Below are 18,281 nucleotides of genomic sequence, written 5' to 3'. Positions count from 1 at the left end.
GTACATGAAACATTTGTAAATACAAAATAATCCTTAAATAACTGATAAAACATAACTAATTCACCATAAACTGAAAACACTGAAAGCTTTATACAGTGGGCTAAAGTCAAGTGATAAACGCACAGGTCCCCGCGCTAGTGGACTGTGTGAGTGGATGAATGCATCTGTGTTGGATGAAAAGCAGACTACAGAAGTCCTGGTACACAGTACCGGCAGAATTTCACCCCTGGGGTCAAGTAACTTAATCTTTAAACAAGAATACAATGCAATGCCAAATGGGTTGTTTTTAGTGCAGAACCATTAACACTTACAAAAGTTCCTGTTAGAGGCTGACAGTAGACACCAGGACACCTTTGGTGTAATCAACAATTTGGTTGTATGAGATCTGGTCGGTCTACCGTCGGTGGCCGTCCCATTTTATTTATATATATATATATATATATATATATATATATATATATATATATATATATATATATATATATATATATCGATGTCTGTTTGTCTGTCTTTATTTAATGTAATGTTATAAACAGGTTAATACACAGCTTTGGGGCATTAACAGGTTTATAATGACCTTAGACACAGTTTTCATTATAATGGATTTATTTGTTTCATGCCCTATGGGCTTATTTTTATTATTTGTTTACTTAGCAGATGCCTTTATCCAAGGCGACTTAGAGAGACTAGGGTGTGTGAACTAGGCATCAGCTGCAGAGTCACAACGTCTCGCCCGAAAGGCAGAGCACAAGTAGGTTAAGTGACTTGCTCAAGGTCACACAATGAGTGAACCAGGATTTGAACCAGAGACATGGTTATAAGCCCTTTTCTTTAACCACAGGACCACATCACCTCCTTATATACACTACTACAGCAAGCATGAAATTGTTAAAACTCTTTTCTGTTAATTACCATAGTTGTGTAATCATTTCAACAAAATAAACCATAAAATGCAAGCCTGTGAATACTGTGTATAATTTATTTAAAACTGGGCAATGATTTTATTGTTTAACATTTTCAGATTGTCCCCATCCCCAATCCTGTGGAAGTTTCACTAGAGGGAACCATGCTTGATGCTGCCATCTCATGAGAGCTGAGGGAAGAAAATCTGACACCACTGTGTACACATAGGGGTTAATTAATGGAAAATAAGGCAATAAAAAATCACAAGTGTAAGCAGGAAATGGGTTAAAAAAAAAGTTTCATTTGTGGTTATTAAAAGATTTTCTGAAGTTCTACATTTAAAATGCTAGCACATTAATTATTTTAATCTTACAGATCGCAAATATCAAAGGATAACATGCAATGAAAGCAGATTGACATTTGAATAACAAAAAAGCCTAATAAAGATATTTTCTTTTTTTTTTTTTTTTTTTTTTTTAATGTTTTCTTCCCTTGACAACAGCCCCTTCTGATAAGATAACTGGACTGAATAATCATTTATTGAGGGATGTGCAATTTAAAAAATACCCTGAGCTTTGAGGGATCACAATAGCAAAAGCCCACATACACTGTCTCAACTCAATAGGGATTTTACACTGCTGAAAGACCAGCTGCTCCAATACACATTTATTATAGCAAACTAACCCATGTTAACCTACATGCAATATTCAAGCTCGAGAAGAGTGCTCAGAAACTAACAGAAAGCCTAGCTATTAACTATTTTTCAGCTCAATTAAAACTGAACTAAGTTGCCTTTATTATGAAAAAGAATATAGTGTTTTATAAGAGCAATTCTGACATTGCCACTTGCAGTCAGGTGTCCACAGGTAATTGCCAATTGCAAAACAGAATCTAAATTACCGGTACAATATATTCACCAGATAAATGTAGAATAAATAATTAAACCACAAAATGTATTCTACAAACCATTGGTTTCATCATACAGTCTGGTATTCCAATAAGTACAATATTTATTAAACATTTCTTCAGTTGTTTAATGTTACATATTGTGCAACAAATTACAATAGTCTGCAGCCACAAATTATATGCAGAGATTATGAAGTTAAACTAATCATGTAATGTAATTTATTCCACTTATCTCTCTACAGAAAAGGACTAGCAAATCAGATCTTACATATAACATATTTCACTAAATGCTATTGATGCCATAGACAGTGAAACACTGTTGTGCTGTTGGTTGCGCAAATGGCTGAACTTCATCTTCAAAGGAGGACCTAACTGGACGTCTAAACATGCCAATATAAACATCAAAACAAAAAACTTAATTTAAACCAACCATTGAACTGTCCCGTAGAAGTATAGCAATGAGATTTACACACATTATTATTTATAAACCAGCACACAAAGGGTTAAAACAGTTCTGAAAATGAAGTTAGCGGTCTTGAATTGTGGGGATAAAAACGGCCAGGGATTGACCGTTGATTTGCTGACCTTGTTTGAAGAATTTGTAGTAGTGCTGCTACATACAGTACAATTCAGGCAACTTTTCTTACTCTTGGGCTTATTACATCATAGATTTATGGGAAAGAGGATGAGGTGGACCTTAGCAGCAGCCTCCAGAAGATGGCTTGACTGGAGTGCTTTGGATTTTAACATTGGACTTCTCTGATCCACCAGCTGTAGCTCCTGGGCCCATTCGTTTTTTAATCTCTGCAGCCATTGTCATGAAGGCTTGTTCTACATTTGTTGCATTCTTAGCACTGGTTTCCAAAAATGGAATTCCGAGAGAGTCTGCAAATTCCTAGAAACAGACAACAAGCACAATGTAAAAAAATGTAATGTTAAAATAGTACAGCAGAGTCAATTATCAAATCTTTAACCAACCGTACAGACTAATCAACTAAGCACACCTGTAATCACGTGATGAATGACGTGTGGTGTATTACTCTGAATTATTCTGACCATGAAAACCTCATTCTTGATCTTTCTTCTATTGTCTGGAGATTGTCTTATTGAGCAGCTAAAAACTTACTTTATACATTTAAACTGCACAATATTACAATGCCTCAACAGTAAGTATCAAAGTATAGAAACTTTCTACTGAATTTTTGAAGTATAATGATTCCTAAAGTTCTTTAATGTGTCAAAGTACTGATTGTATTCTTTGATGATTTTTAAAGTTTGTTATACGGTATGTTTAATTACAGTATTTCATTACCTCAACTGTAGGTGTTAAAGTTTACATAATTGCATTAATTTAATGATTTGTAAAGCTTTGTAATTGTGTATGCTTAATGTGATAGAATACGTTACTAGCTATATATCATCAGTAAGGATACCACTGTCACGGACGCCATGGAAATCGTGAATTTGAACAAAAGTCGGTGAAATGTTGGAAATTAATGTAAAAACACATTTGGTTAGCCACTTCCTTTAAAAATACAGTATGTCATGCACTGTGTCTATGTACCTGTAAATTGTTTGGTTGTGTATGTACGCAGCATTTGTGTGTAGCTATGTAGGTCAGTGAATGAGATTTGTATTTTGTAGCTGAGCGAGCATGTAAATGAACACAGATCGTATGGTACTGTAAACTCTTGGTTGTGATCTTCACATACATACAGCGCTTGTTAATTTTTTTATTACAAAAAAGTGGGCTTGCATCTTTTAAAAAAATATTAATGCTTACATTTTATTTCTTGAAACTTTTTTTACTACAATGTAGTGTACCCAAGCAGTCTGAAAATAAACACTCACTTTCTCTAAAACTAAACATTGCTAAACAAAATACTTCAGACTGCCACTGAACATATTTTATTTCCTGCAAACTGTAGCTAAAACAAGAGGTTGATCCGTTTTGTCATCTTTTTTTCTGATCTTTGTGATGCCCCGCTTCTTGAAACAGTGCCTGTATGATTTAACTTTTCAATTCTGTTTTTTTGTTTGTTTTTATTTTTAAAGGGGGAGTGTTCTGTAGCTACCCAGAAACAAAAAAAAATAATTGTATTTGTGCGTGTGTATGTATGTATGTATGTATGTTAATGCCGGACGCGCACAGTGAAATAGGAACACAGTTTATTTCAGACCCAGTCTGTTTGGCTACATGGCCGGCGTGAAAGCCTGCATCATACAGTATTTAAAAAAAAAAAAAAAAAAAAAGGAGAATGTTATTTTGGTGTGAAAGGATCTTTAAGTTTTGTACTCTAAAGTAACATTTAAACTTGCCAGCAGTCAAAAGCAACAGTCTTTATAGTGTACCATTTAAAACCGCTTGTGTATGTTGATCTAGCTAAACCTACATTGTTTGGTGGCCTTTCCATAAATTCTTGTTTCTTTTCCGCAACTCGCCCATGAAATGTAAAAATTTCTAAAAATCACTGTGCCAAAATCGTGTCTTTAATCATCAGTAGGTACTTGTGTATGTTAACTTTATTCTATACATTTTTAAAAGTACAGTAATTGTTACTTATACCTGTTCGACTATCCATACAAAAATCGATTATGCGAACAAGAATTGGTCCCCATTAGTTCGGATAATTGACTCAACTGTATTTACAAACGAAAGCATTGTTTTAAAACAATGTAGTTTACTTAACAGTAACAGAATTGAGAACATAAGAAAAGTTTGAGAACAAGCAACACTCGTCCCTTGTTGGAACACAAGTGTTAAAAGGAATGGGGGGGGGGGGGTGGGACACAAATATTTTACATATTGAATCCCAAAATAAAAAAGACAAAAACAATATTTTGAAATATTGAATAAGACATATTGAATCCCAAAATAATATAACAGAATTCAAGAAAACATGTTAAATACAAGCATTTAGTGAACATTAGCCACCAATACAGACAAAGACCAAAATACAACTCCTGGTAGTTTAACAAACAATCTTTGCTACAAACCCCCCCCCCCCCCCCCAAAAAAAAACAGAAAGCACAGAAGGTAGGCGAATCAGAGCAGATGAACAAAAAATTCAAGATTAATAGCCAAAGATTTAAAAGAAAGACTTAGAAGCAGCAGGCATAATAGTGCAGGATAACAAAAACTGTGTCCAAAGGACACAGAACACAGAAGAGATGTATCCACATAGACCTTGCTGCAAAACACAAAAGAAAATTCATAAAAACAGGCAACAATTTGCCAAGAAATAGGAACAGGATTCTGAAGCATTCTTCTGGAATAGCCTTTACAATCACCAGATCTAAAGCCAATAGAAATGCTTTGGACCAATCTGACAAAAAGCTGTAGCCAAGCATTGTGTATCCAATCTGTCTGAGCTGAAGGGAATATGCAAGACAGAATGAGCCCAGATTCCACCAACAAGGTGAACCATACTGGTTAAGAATGATCATAAATATCTGAAAGCCATAATAAAAGCAAAAGGAGGACATGAAATACTGAAGCAGGGGCGCCAATACCTCTGTCATATTTGAAATTTAAGTGCTTTTGTTTTTTTATAAAGATGAGTTGTTTAACTACCAGAAATTGTATATTTTGGCCGTCTCAATTAGTATGGAATGTTCACTAAATGCTTGTATTGCATTCAGTGTAATGTGCCAATACTTTTGTCTATGACTAAACAAAATAATTCCAGTAAAATCTTCATATTACGGTAAAAGTGAATTTGATTTTTTTTTAAACTGTTAGTGAATCGAATGTATCAATTGCTCCTTTCAGATTCCAGTGCATTTCCGGATCACAGCATGAAAGAACGCAGCTGACACTGAAGACACCCAAGTCACAAGAAAAGTAGCGATTAGTACTTGGAAGGCAAATACAACTTTACCATAATATGTTAATCTTTTATATAGGAAAATGTAAGGTCTACAGAGTGATGGTAAGGCACGTCAGGTAACATTTGCTGGAATTACTATGTGAGCTCTATGTGCTAAAGAAAATATTTGTATTTCTTTATTTACCTATTTTTCTTTTTTATTCAAAAACACTTTCAAACGCAAGGTCTCATGATGAATGCAAGCAAAACCTCACTGCTTGTTTAAAACAACTAGTTCATAAAGAGAGAGTAATTTACAATTACCTTACGAACCAAGCAAATGTTCACTTAATTCCAATGCAACTATTCAATATAGTTTAAATCCACATTATATACAATCAATACAGCCCATCTGTACCTTTGCCGTTGTGTAGTCCACAACCTTCTTTGTAGTTAGGTCACATTTGTTCCCTACCAATAACTTGTTAACATTTTCACTGGCGTAACGGTCAATCTCCTGTAGCCACTGCTTAACATTGTTGAAAGACTCCTACAAAAAATAAGTTATTTTGTTAAATACATAATACTTCATAGATAATTCTTGAACGTAACAATACAACATGGGCATATGGGAGTGTTACAATGCAGTTCAGCTATGGATGGAAATAGCTTTAAAAGGCTTATATTCATAACTTTGTAACCCAGAAATACGTTAATATTTAAAGCAAAAAACACATCATGGAACACCATTTCCCCTCCAGTCACGGAAGCCTTGCATTATTCTTAACATTAATCTGCTTCAAAATGTTCAAAGTGTAACCTGAAAAAACTTTCAATACAAAATTTGATTTTGAATTTACAGCAAGCAAAGTAAACATTTTTGCCAGTTAATTATTTTGATAATTATTTATCAATGCTAAATGTATTTTAATTTAAACAATTTTACCCCTAAAGTGATTCTTTCTAGCTTTTACTTTGTCCACAAACTATTAAAAAAAAAATGGGAAGAAGTTGGGAGGTAAACAAAAACAAGCTTAAACAAACATTTACTGTAATGTTTTATCCAACTTACTTGGTCTGTAACATCATAAACAACTATAATGCCATGTGCTCCTCTGTAGTAACTGGATGTGATCGTTCGGAACCTTTCCTGCCCTGCTGTGTCCCACTACAAAAGAGATGAGAATTAGGCTCTGAAAAAATGTATGTTTTCATTGGATACAAAGTTGTCACGTTAAACAGAATTGAAGAAATGCCACTAACATACATAATCTCCACCAGGGATAGACGTTACAAACAAGGTATACAGTGGCAGACAAAAGTATTGGCACCCTACGCTTATTATACCATAATTCAAGGCAACAGATTAAGGACAAGCATTTAGTAAACTTTAACCACTTTTAACAAAACAAAATACATAATTTGTAGTAATTTAACAAATATATCAAAAAACAAAACATATTTAATGTAAAGTACATTCATGACAAAAGTATTGGCACCTCTGCTTTAGTACTTTGTGTGTCGTCCTTTTGCTGTTATTATAGTTTGTAGGAGTTTATGATAATTCTTAGCAAGTATGTTACATCTTGTTGGTAAAATTAAGGACCATTCTGTGTTGCATGTTCCTTTCAGCTCAGACAGACTGGATACACAATGATTGGTTTCAGCTTTTTTTCTGTTGGGCGATTGGAAAGGCTATTCCTGAACTTTTATCTTTGTTTTCTTCAAGAATTCCACAGTTGACTTAGCCATATGCTTTGGGTCATTGTCGTGTTGGAAGATAAACTGTCTGCCAGTCAGCCTATGAGCAGATGGTATCATTGTACTTTGTAGAATGTTTTGATAAATGGCTGCATTCATTCAATCTTCAATCCTGTGTGAACCATCCATTTCTTTTTATCCCAGATAATTCACACAGGTCCTCCAATTTTTTTTTTTTTTACAGGACATCGGGACCTTCTGTAAAATTTCAAACTCAAGCATCCTGTGTCTTTTTACTCCCATGCAAATTGACGTCAGTGTTATGCTAGAATTAGGGCTACTCCAATTAACAGATTAGTCAGACTGATTAATCAACTAAAGAGTTGATCCAGATTATTTATTTATTTTTTTTTACAATTTGATCGTGCAGAATTTTATTTTAACATAAAATCAACCAATAGAAGATCTGTATTTTCTTCACAGCAGTCCAATCTTAAGTGAGTGAAAGCGGGACATACACCGTTTTAGTTGAAGGTCTTGTGAGTTTAACCAATGGGAAAGTCAAAGATCTGCCCTGATTTTGCAGCTATCTAATAATACTATAGAGACCGTTACTGAGAATTATATTGAGAACTTCAAGGTAATTTTTAGATATGCTTTTTTACAAAAAAAAAAAAAAAAAGTCAGACAATGGAGAAGCTGTAATGGTACATTGAACTTCCAACGATGGAAACGCAGCTCAGCTGTCTTGTGTTTTCAGATATGTGACTGATAGGGGCTTGAAAAAATGCTGGTTCTGTGTTACATTTACTAAAAATAAAATAATAATTTACGGGCTTTAGTTGATTCATCAAGTGACAGTCCTAGTAAGAATTGACATAAGCATTTCCAGGATATTCGCCTCAAACCAATACTAACCTTTACAATAAACCATAATTTAATATTACAGTTGGTAGATCTGTCCTGAGATTCTACAGTTCATTAAACCCAAAAAAACAAAAAACGTAATTGGTGACAAAAAAAGGGATGCTTTGAGATATGCATTTGGGATATGTATGGAAATGGGATGAAATGGTTAATCTAGCCTTTCAAAAAATAAAGTAGAACGAAACGAATCATACTTTAGTTGCTTCGTAATGGTTTTCAATCAGTGAATATATTTTTTTAATTAGTTTTACATTTTTACTGACTTAACGGAAGGGTGCCAATACTTTTGTCGTGAACAAATGTGAAATTGCTTAAGTGCTACCAAAAATTGTGTATTTTCATCTTTATCATATTAATTGGTGGCTAATGTTCACTAAATGCTTGTATTTAACATGTTTTCTTGAATTACTTTATATTATGGTGCCAATACTTTTGTCTGCAATTGTAGATGCCATAAAATAGGTCACTACGACCTACATCCATAGCACGCAGAATGTTATGTCATAACAAAAGTCCATGAATAGTTTAATGGAATTTGGGCACTAGATTCCAAAAATAAAAAAATGCTTTAGTCTTCAATAATTCAGCTCAAAGGTACTAGTAGTGTGAAAAATCAGGTCACTACAAGATACATTCACAACATGTGGATTAACCAGCTGCAAAATAGCAAACACTTAAGCCCCTTTCACACTGGCACTACTACCCGGGTTGAACCGGGTCCCAGCGACCCACCTCAGGATGTGGGTTAACACGCTTTGACCTGGGTTGAGCGAGACAAAATGTATTACGGTCGACAAAATAACAAACAGCCACACCTGCGTGAAGGTTTCACTTCCGCAAGGAACGTTTTTGTTTACTCTGTTTAGTCATATTTTTGTTGCCTGAGACACATCACACCGTGTAACAAATTTTTTTTTTTTTGTTCCTGGGTAGTAAGTGTTATTTCCTAATTGCTTATGCCTCAAAAGTATAGAAAATGGCTTTTATTCCCCACAAACTTTGCTTTTGTGACCAGGAGAGTGATATTTCAAAATATCACTATTTCCAATAGGAAAACAGGCAAATGTGTGTCTTTTTGTTCACATAAAGTCAGAAAAAAACAACATATGAATCCAAATTAACATGTATTTATACTAAAGTAATATAAAAATGACTACAAAAGATTTAGAAGTGAGTAGTTTTTCGAGATTTACAATTATACTGTATTTACTGACAGCAGTCAAATTAACAAATGTTAAAATAGAAGAAAACTAAAATATCACCAATCATTAGAATTGTGATTAACAGACTACATTTAAAATTAAAACTGACAATTGATATTTCAATTCTTTGTTCAGTTACCATTTCAACTGGGATAATCCACTGTGAAGTTCAGCATTACTCAAGATAAGAATCATTAATTTAAACACAAACTGGCCGGTTGCAATTAAGTCATTAAGAATCTACTTACAATTTGAAGTTTGATCGTCTTTCCATCTAATTCTATAGTTCTTATTTTAAAGTCCACACCAATTGTGCTAATGTAACTTTCTGTGTATGTATCATCCTGTATGGGGAAAAAACAAAATTGATGTATATAATTATTATTAAAAGTATCTTCAGATGAGGCAAATTCTAGATACAAAAACAGAAACAGACTTTTTATTGTTGTGGTCAAAGTTTCTTAATTATAAATAAATAAAATCTAAACATTTCTTTAATATAATTAAAATAAACAGGATGGGGGTCCACCGAGTGGCTCATCCAGTTAAAGCACTGCTGCTGCTGGGAGCGCAGGATGAGTCACACAGCTCAGACAGCTCGCGTCTGGGCTGTGCAAAGAAGCCGAACTTTGCTGGGGACCCCCCAAGGGGGCGTCACATTGGCACTGACACTCCTAGGGGTGAGGGATGGGAAACCGGCAGGGGCTCCTCCTCATCTCGCAACAGCGAACCCTACTGGCCAGACTCCGAGCACATTGAGTGGATAAAAAGCAGGGCTGATCTCTGTTCTCCGTGATCGGTACCCTGCCCACCTCTGCTCTGGATTGCTCGGCACAAAAGCGATTCTGGCTTTAGGACTGCGAGATAGGAGGACGCTCGCACACCCTCAGAACGCCTGTACTGTGTGGGTACTCACTGCGGTGAGGGAAAAAAACATAATTGGACATTCCAAATTGGGGGAAAAATAAATAAAAATAATAAAATTGGTCACTCCAAAGTTTAAATAAATAAACAAACACACAGGACTGGATTAGTTTAACAATACAGGTTACAACTAAACCATAAAACACAAATTCAGATACCAGACTATGCTTAGCAGTACAAAAAAAATGATAGAAGACTTACTGCAAACCGAAGGAGGAGGCACGATTTCCCCACACCGGAGTCACCAATCAGAAGCAGCTTGAATAAATAATCACTGAAAAAATAAAGAATGGAGACTATCAAAACATTGATGAAAACCAAAATTCAACTCACGTATTTATTTTTGCTTAATTTCCAATGGTTTCTAGGAGTTAGGGGTTCTGGTTAACGAACACCAATACAATGGATAAATATAGGTCTTTCTAACACGACATGCAGGGGCTATCTTTCTTAGCTTAGCGGAGGACCCCTAACAAGCCACTGAAAAGTGTTAAATGAGAAATGTTTAACGTTGAATTTGTAGCCAAAACACTTGAAAAATTATGGATGGTAGTATAATTTGGAGTGCTTTGTTTTCTCTATGGGCCTGCTCACCAAATCCACTATTGTCTGAAATCTAAGATGATGACCTAGAGTGTAAAAACAGTAAATGATAACATTACGAAAGTTAAGACTGAAAGAACCCATGAATTTGCAGACATGTTTAGTTAAAGATTAGATATGGGTTACTTTGCAAAAACACATGGGATACTTTCCCACACCACTGACTTGGACAAAAGCTTTGTTGACAGTCCAACCTGCAGTAACTAGATATTCAGGTTTAGCAGCTGCAAAAAGAGAAAAGTCACAAGCACTATCCTGTAGAGCTCATCACAAGGAAACCGGTTAGCATCCCTTCCTGGAATAGGAGGCTGTGTGGTTCAATGGTTAAAGAAAAGGGTTTGTGTCCAAGGTTCAAATCCTGGTTCACTCACTGACTCACTGTGTGACCCTGAGCAAGTCACTTAACTTGTGCTCTGTCTTTCAGGCGAGACGTTATTGTAAGTGACACTGCAGCTGATGCACATTTCACACACCCTAGTCTCTGTAAGTCACCTTGGATAAAGGTGTCTGCTAAAAGAACAAAATAATAATAATTAATAAATAAATAAATAAATAATACTTTGATCTTCAGTTAATAGGACCTTCCCAAACTACATTTAAGTATTTCCGATATTTAAAATAATTTCTAATGTTGCATAAAACACTTGACGATGTTTGCTGAGCTGAACAGACTGCTCAATATCTTGAAAAAACAAAACTTAGATTTAAGTGTGATTTATATTTTCTTAACATACACTTCACAAAGCTGGCCGTACTAGCCTATGTAAAAGAACACACGTTCCACTGTGGAACCAGCCATTTTGTTTTTTGTGGTTGATGTTAACAGGAACAAACACCTGACAATTTTGTATTCTTATTAATTTGGCTACAAATAATTTATAAAAAAATATTTGTTAATATAAACACTAACAGCTAAATACAACATTACAGAGGTGACATTAGTAATAAAGGCATATTAGCCTACAGTAGTAGCTTTTAAAATCTAGATTAGATAGCTTAGCACAGGGATTCTGTGAGGCTGTTCAAGGGGAGGTGCATGTGCCTGTCCCTGCCACCTCAGCTGTTTTGTTAAAATGCAGCTCTCTGCCACTGCAACATACAGACTTTTAGTTTTGCGCTAATCAGACTATAAACAGGCACATTGTAGCTCCATTGTGCAAAATTTAATGGGAGACTGATTCCATAGGAAACAGGAAAGGAGAGCTATCTTCCTTACCAGCACAGGCAGATGCTCACTCTTTTGACAGCTTGGAATGTGGGAAAAGCTATAGCTCCTCCCAATCTCTCAGCAATATAGAAGCTACTGTAACGTTGAGTTTCTTTACATATCCCTCAAACTAAATCCTGCAATGACACTTAATATAAGCATGTTAATTTATTTTTGATTATTACTACATCAATTACAATTGGGAGAAGTGGCTGAAACAATTGTTTTCCTCCATCACGGATATCTATTCCTGAGCTACTGTGCTAAACTTTACTAACAAGACAGAAGTACTGGAGTGGGCGCAGTCTAGAAGGTCTATTACTGACCGTAAAACAATTGCAAACAAACAATTACTCAGGGGTTCACATAACTTATTAGGTTCTCACACGAGTACCAGCAAAAATGGTTTGGTTCTCCCCAAAATTAGGGTCATCATCCATTGCTGCACTTCCTCCTGTGACAATTCAAACAATTGGGATGTCAAGGATCAGGGGTGCAAATTTGGAGCTAGATTCTAGCACCAAGGTACCTCATATAGCACCAGTAGACAGGTTTCATTTACTGTTATTATTAATTTATTTTATTTGTTAGCAACCATAGATGATGCTAGTTTCTCACTGGGTCTGGACTACTCAAATGACCCACCCAGACTCATCTACACACACACAGGAGAGAAGGTTCATGTCATGTGAGACGTTGTAAGGCTTGATTAGGGCGGTATTTAATAATTTAGCACCAGTAAGCTCTCTTGTGCTGAACTTACAAACCAGTTTAGTCCATGTTCACATGCAGCACTGCTTAACCTTTTAAGGACCAAGTGTTTTTTCAGTGAGAAAAGGCACATTTACTAGAAGTGCCATAAGAACATGGACACTCATTTTCTCAGTTCTGTGTAACGCGTGATCCAAATGCAGTAAACATGTCTCAATACAGCAGTGTTTGGATTTTAAATATTTGAAGACAACAACAGGGTAGCGAGTTGTGAGCAGAACAGACTTGATGCTACATTAAATCCAATACCTGTATTAATTTATTTGTACTGAATGAAGTAAGAATTATAATAGGGGTTTCTACAACATTTACTTTGGGTTTAGGTTGTACAATGAAAACATTACTGTATTTATTGAATGTACTGTAAATAGTTAATGTAAAATATTATTTGTTTACTTTTTTAAAATATGTATCTATGGTCTCGCTATTTATTAATTTAAACAACTTGCATTGTTGAAATAGTCGTTTTAGATATTTTGTTTCTAATGTTTTGTGAATTAAACTGCTAAAAAAATAACCAATTATTTTCAAAGCAAAAATAGTGACAATGAATGCAGGGGGTCAAAATATGCCGGCGACCTGCGCAATCCACCACCTAACCCTATATTTGCACCAGCTATTTTCTTAAATATTAAGATTATTTTCAAGTATTACTATCCAGTCCATAGTTAAGTCCATTATTGTACTGTACATTGAGATATAGTACATAACAGCTACACATATGCACCAAAAAAAATGTGTTGATATCGTAAAAACACGTACCCAGGTGCTTTTGAGAGATATTGGGGGTTCATGTATAGAGGCTGTCCGCCTTTAAGGAGAAAGGCGTGATAGGATATCAGCGTAACACTTGTCAGCTGACATACAAATGCTTAAGTGCAGAGGTGCTGGATTATTACACTCCGGTTTCATGCAACAGTTATGATGGTGACCAAACATGTGTGCGTAGTGTTGTGTAAAAATAAAATTGTTAAAATTAAGTTGCATTCAAAAAAATGTAGAACAACGAAAAACTAAAACAGATGTGCATTAACAAAATGCCCTGAAAACAATTTAAATGAGCTCAATAATTAAGCTAAAAGGAAGTGAAAAGGTTACCTTTATTTTTTTAAACTCTTATTTGGTATTTAAGATTAATTTTGATGAATTCACTATATACTGTAATCAACTGTATCTTGAATTGACTTGTTTTAAAAGCTTGAAAAAACATACTAAGTTATGTTTAGCAGATCTTCAGTCAGAAAGTGTAACAACAGAATAGCATTTTTTTTTTTTTTTTTTTTTAAATTATTTAAATATTTTTTAATAACTGATACACAGATCGGGCTAAATCTAGGAATAACAAACAAGCAAGAGTATTTATGCCCTACATTGCCAAGGTAGAAAGAATGCAGCTGCAAGAGAAAATAAAAGGTGAAAAGTTCCTGTCATTGATGTCAGATGGTTCAACCAATAGCAAATGTCAAAGAACAGGAGCTAGTCTATGTATGATTCTGCCAGAGAGGGCTGGTGACTGTGCAGCCTGTAGAGATGCCATCTCAGAAGCTATATGTTCAATCATGAGGCACACTGTTCAGAGCCGGATGAATCTGCTCATAAATGTTGCTTGTTCTTGCATTTTCTTTTGTCATCAGAATGATGTTGGCCAGTAAAACTGTGTGACCGTTGGATTTTTCCATCCACTAGCCGAGTGGCTAGGGCATGGAAAGGTTAATTTCAAGCCCTGTAACTAAGACAAATACCTTGGATTTACAGTGTTTACCTGTTTTTTCTTTGCTGTAAACAAATACCTGTGTCATGTTTTGTCTGTGTGGTACTGTGAAATGTTTCTGCCCTTTAAAAACTAGATGCCCGTCTTGGTGACAAAAAAAAAAAAAAAAAAAACCCAATCAGCCAGCGAAGTTCAATTCCTCCCCTATCCAGTGATATGCATAACAAGCTGTACTGCCAAATATGATGGTCAAGCAAGTCAAAAGAAACAAAGCGCGTTTTTTTTTTTTTTTTATTGTGTTTACCTGGTCACGGGCCCAGAATGACACTTCTGTTTGATCGTGTCCTTAGAGGGTGACTGTTTAAATAGGAGACCGGATTGCTGATTATTAAATTTTTTTACATGTCATCACGCATTCTCCCTGTGTTTCAATACTCTACCACCAAATTCCAGCCCTGCGGATTCAAAGCCTAAAGTTTTCGTTTTTTTAAATTGAAGAAGTGAAATAATCACAACAATTTTGTGTTATACTTGACTGCCGTGTTGCCATAAATATATTTCTTTGAACCCCTGGGGGGGGGGGGGGGGGGGGGGGGGGGGGGGGGTGGTAATATATAAATATTTAATTTAAATGCTTTTTGCTTTATATATATATATATATATATATATATATATATATATATATATATCTATATATATATATATATATATATATATACATATTTTATATATATATATATTCACATAAAAACTCAAGTTTAATGTAAAGGCTGTCATGCGTCGACACCTCCTCTCATCCACACAGTTTGGGAAGGAAAGCGTCAATCAGCTTACACAAAGCTATGCCCCGTAATTACACCCCTCTTCTCTGAATGGGCAGCTAAATCGAGTTTACAGCCATCATTGGTTGCTTCGAGTATCCATTAAAAGAAAATGATTGATGTTATGAACTGAAGTGATTCCACCTATGTCGCGTTCTCTCTCTCTTTTTAATAAAACCTTGAAGCAGCCAATAACTGCACTAGCAGGAATGGAGTTTTTCATGAATTGGAACCCTCGGCCTGAAGTGAAATATGAGGACTGGTATTTAATTATGATCAGCGATAATAGGCGTAAGTTACCCAGAGATCGTTGCCAGATCACACAGACTGGATAGAAAATCGTGAGGTTAGGCAAGTATGGGTCACAGCCGATATGCACCCTAACTGCTTATATGAAAAATGTACTGATGGTCTGCATTTTTTTATTGTTGCGCATGTGTACATGTTATGTGAACCACTACTTATACTGTACTTATTTATTCCTCCTCCATTTGGAATCCTGCTGAAACAAGCTTTACTGAACCATTGCTTTTTTTAGTGATCTGAAATTGCAGTATGTGTAATGTAGTGAACAGATACAATTCATTTGACTGTACAGCATGCCATTCAAATGTGAGGCTGTTTCCTTTGAATTCCTACTCAGTTTAAACTTGTAAGGGAGATGTCGAATTGACAACGTTCTTCTATTTCGTAACATTTCAAATTGGCCCATTTAATTTTATAATTACTCCAACTGTAGAATCCTGATGACGAATATACAACTGCTGTCAAAGTACCTGCAAATCAAACCCTTACGCGAATTGCTTAAGTCTGTGCAATGTATTTTGCAAGACCCACGTGACCGGCACCTGACTCGCTTCTAAAAAGGTTGGGTGGGTCCTTGTTAATCTTCATGAAATACATTGTTAGGCACTTTCCAAAAACATTAAAACAAATATCGCATATACATTTTGCTCTACAACTACATACCGGTATGTCAATAACCGGAAACGGAAGCAAAAGCTATGCAAACAATCTGATCTGAACAATATCTACAATACAAATATGATTACATGTGTAGTCCAGTGCGAATAGATCAGCTATTTTGAACCCAATAAGCTAAGTGAACTGCTCTGAAGCAAACGTGTGACCTAGGAAATCATTAACTTTTCATGACATTTCGTGAAACCTCACACTGCTACGAATTTCTTCCATCCCAGCAAACTGAACCAAGAACCTGTTATGTACAGATGTACAGAACATGTTAGAAAATGTGCATATAACATTGAGATATATATTTTACCTTTTCTAAGAAAACAAAAAATAGCGACAGTACAGTACTAGGACCAAAGGTGCTAGGCCCGGTGAAGTTGTTTGTTTCAATGTATTTCTAACCATTCGTTTTAATTTACTGGGTAACAATACTTGCATGTAGTATATATGACATACTTGCATGTTCACACTTCATATTAACATGTCATCACAGCACTGTAATTCTCCAAACAGTATTATTAATACATTTAAAAAAAAAAAAAACAGTTTCTGATAACCCCTTTCTTCGTCAGTTCATGATACCGGTATACGTAGGTTCAGAAAATGTAAAACACAGCCTATTTGCTGTGCTACATTATAACTTCGCTTCGGTGACATCACCTTAAATGCAGCAGTCTACGTATACCTTATTTTGTTTCTTTAACAATCAACTTCTTATAACAGCCAAATACACATCCCTCTCAAACAAGATCCAGTCATCACCACGAAATAATACTTACTATTCGGGATTCATTGTTGACATGTCACTTTAGACCTCCTCTTCTTGTAAAACGGTGCTCCCCTTTGATTTAAATAACTTCAAACGGAAACTGTTTTGTCAAATTCAAAGTAACTACTCCCCAAAAACCTAAAGGCTAGTTGTCTCAAACACAAAACAAAATGGCTGCCAGTCTAACCAGGAAATAGCGACTCCTCAAACAGAGAGCAATACATTAGCGTAAGCTACCGTCGAGTCAGTGGTTTCTCGGGATTTGTAGTCTATGAAACAGAACTGCTGCATGTCAGTAACGAAGTGACACAGGATTAGTTGACTACTATTCCCTGACTGCCATGCGTAATCCGAGCATGCGCAATTGCATAATCCATACTTTTTAACCAGTTCTCCTATCTCTAGCGCAACCCTTCTGGCTGTCAAAAATGCTTACGTCATCAGTGAAACGTGGCATCAAGACAGGTACCAGTAGAACAAAAGGTTTATAAATCATTGTATTGATTACTAAAAATCCTAAACTATGCAGTAGTTCTGTCATTTATTTTATATAACACGTGATGCTCGAAGATGACCGGCTAATGGTCCACACCGCACATAATTTTATGGCAACAACTGACATTCAACAACATTGTCTAATGTAATGCTGGTCTTTGCAATTGTAGCAGATGCATGCAACTTGTATACTCTGAAGATTTGGTATCTTGTTAAATTATCAGCGAGCTCACACGATGCTTTAGAGGTTCAAACGGTTTAATGGTATGTAAAAAAGACTGTTTTACATACCCCTCCCCTCCAAAGCTTCAAAACACAGTAGTCCTGCAAGTAAGTGGTCTTACAATTTGATCCATCTCAAAATTATGCAGCTGGTGTTGTCACTGTGAGGATTCTGGTACTGTAGGATACAAGGCCTGATATAATAGTGTTGTTTGGGTTATGCTGTAGTTAATATTGCTTGCCTTTATCCCAGTAACCTTGCAACTGCAAGGACACCAAGTGTCCAAAAATAGTAGTCCACACTGTTTTCTGATCAGTTCTCAATTGTGTATGATGGG

At 35.5% G+C, this 18,281-nt stretch overlaps 1 protein-coding gene across 1 annotated transcript; it reads right to left on the bottom strand.

The window, feature by feature from the left end:
- Positions 1-965: 965 nt before the first annotated feature.
- rab1ab (RAB1A, member RAS oncogene family b) lies at positions 966-17,423 on the bottom strand. Its single transcript, XM_041250907.1, has 6 exons — positions 17,237-17,423; positions 10,574-10,646; positions 9,697-9,792; positions 6,691-6,786; positions 6,037-6,168; positions 966-2,704 (listed from the first exon to the last, which is right to left on the bottom strand). The coding sequence occupies exons 1-6, from the start codon at positions 17,257-17,259 to the stop codon at positions 2,507-2,509; spliced, it is 618 nt and encodes a 205-aa protein (XP_041106841.1). The 5' UTR covers positions 17,260-17,423; the 3' UTR covers positions 966-2,506.
- Between the last annotated feature and the right edge of the window lie 858 nt (positions 17,424-18,281).

The sequence above is a fragment of the Polyodon spathula genome, chromosome 5 (assembly GCF_017654505.1).
Source record: "Polyodon spathula isolate WHYD16114869_AA chromosome 5, ASM1765450v1, whole genome shotgun sequence".
NCBI lineage: Eukaryota > Metazoa > Chordata > Actinopteri > Acipenseriformes > Polyodontidae > Polyodon > Polyodon spathula.
The sequence above is the reverse complement of the archived record's forward strand: the minus strand, read 5'-3'. Positions and strand labels throughout refer to the sequence as shown.

Bases quoted from the DNA above. Each gene is read 5' to 3' on its own strand.
- rab1ab (XM_041250907.1), bottom strand. From the start codon at position 17,259: ATGTCAACAATGAATCCCGAATA. The intron at 9,793-10,573 runs GTAAGTCTTCTA...TTCCCCATACAG, and splicing joins GCCTCCTCCTTCGGTTTGCA to GATGATACATACACAGAAAG. The intron at 6,169-6,690 runs GTAAGTTGGATA...TATTTTTTGTAG, and splicing joins TTTATGATGTTACAGACCAA to GAGTCTTTCAACAATGTTAA.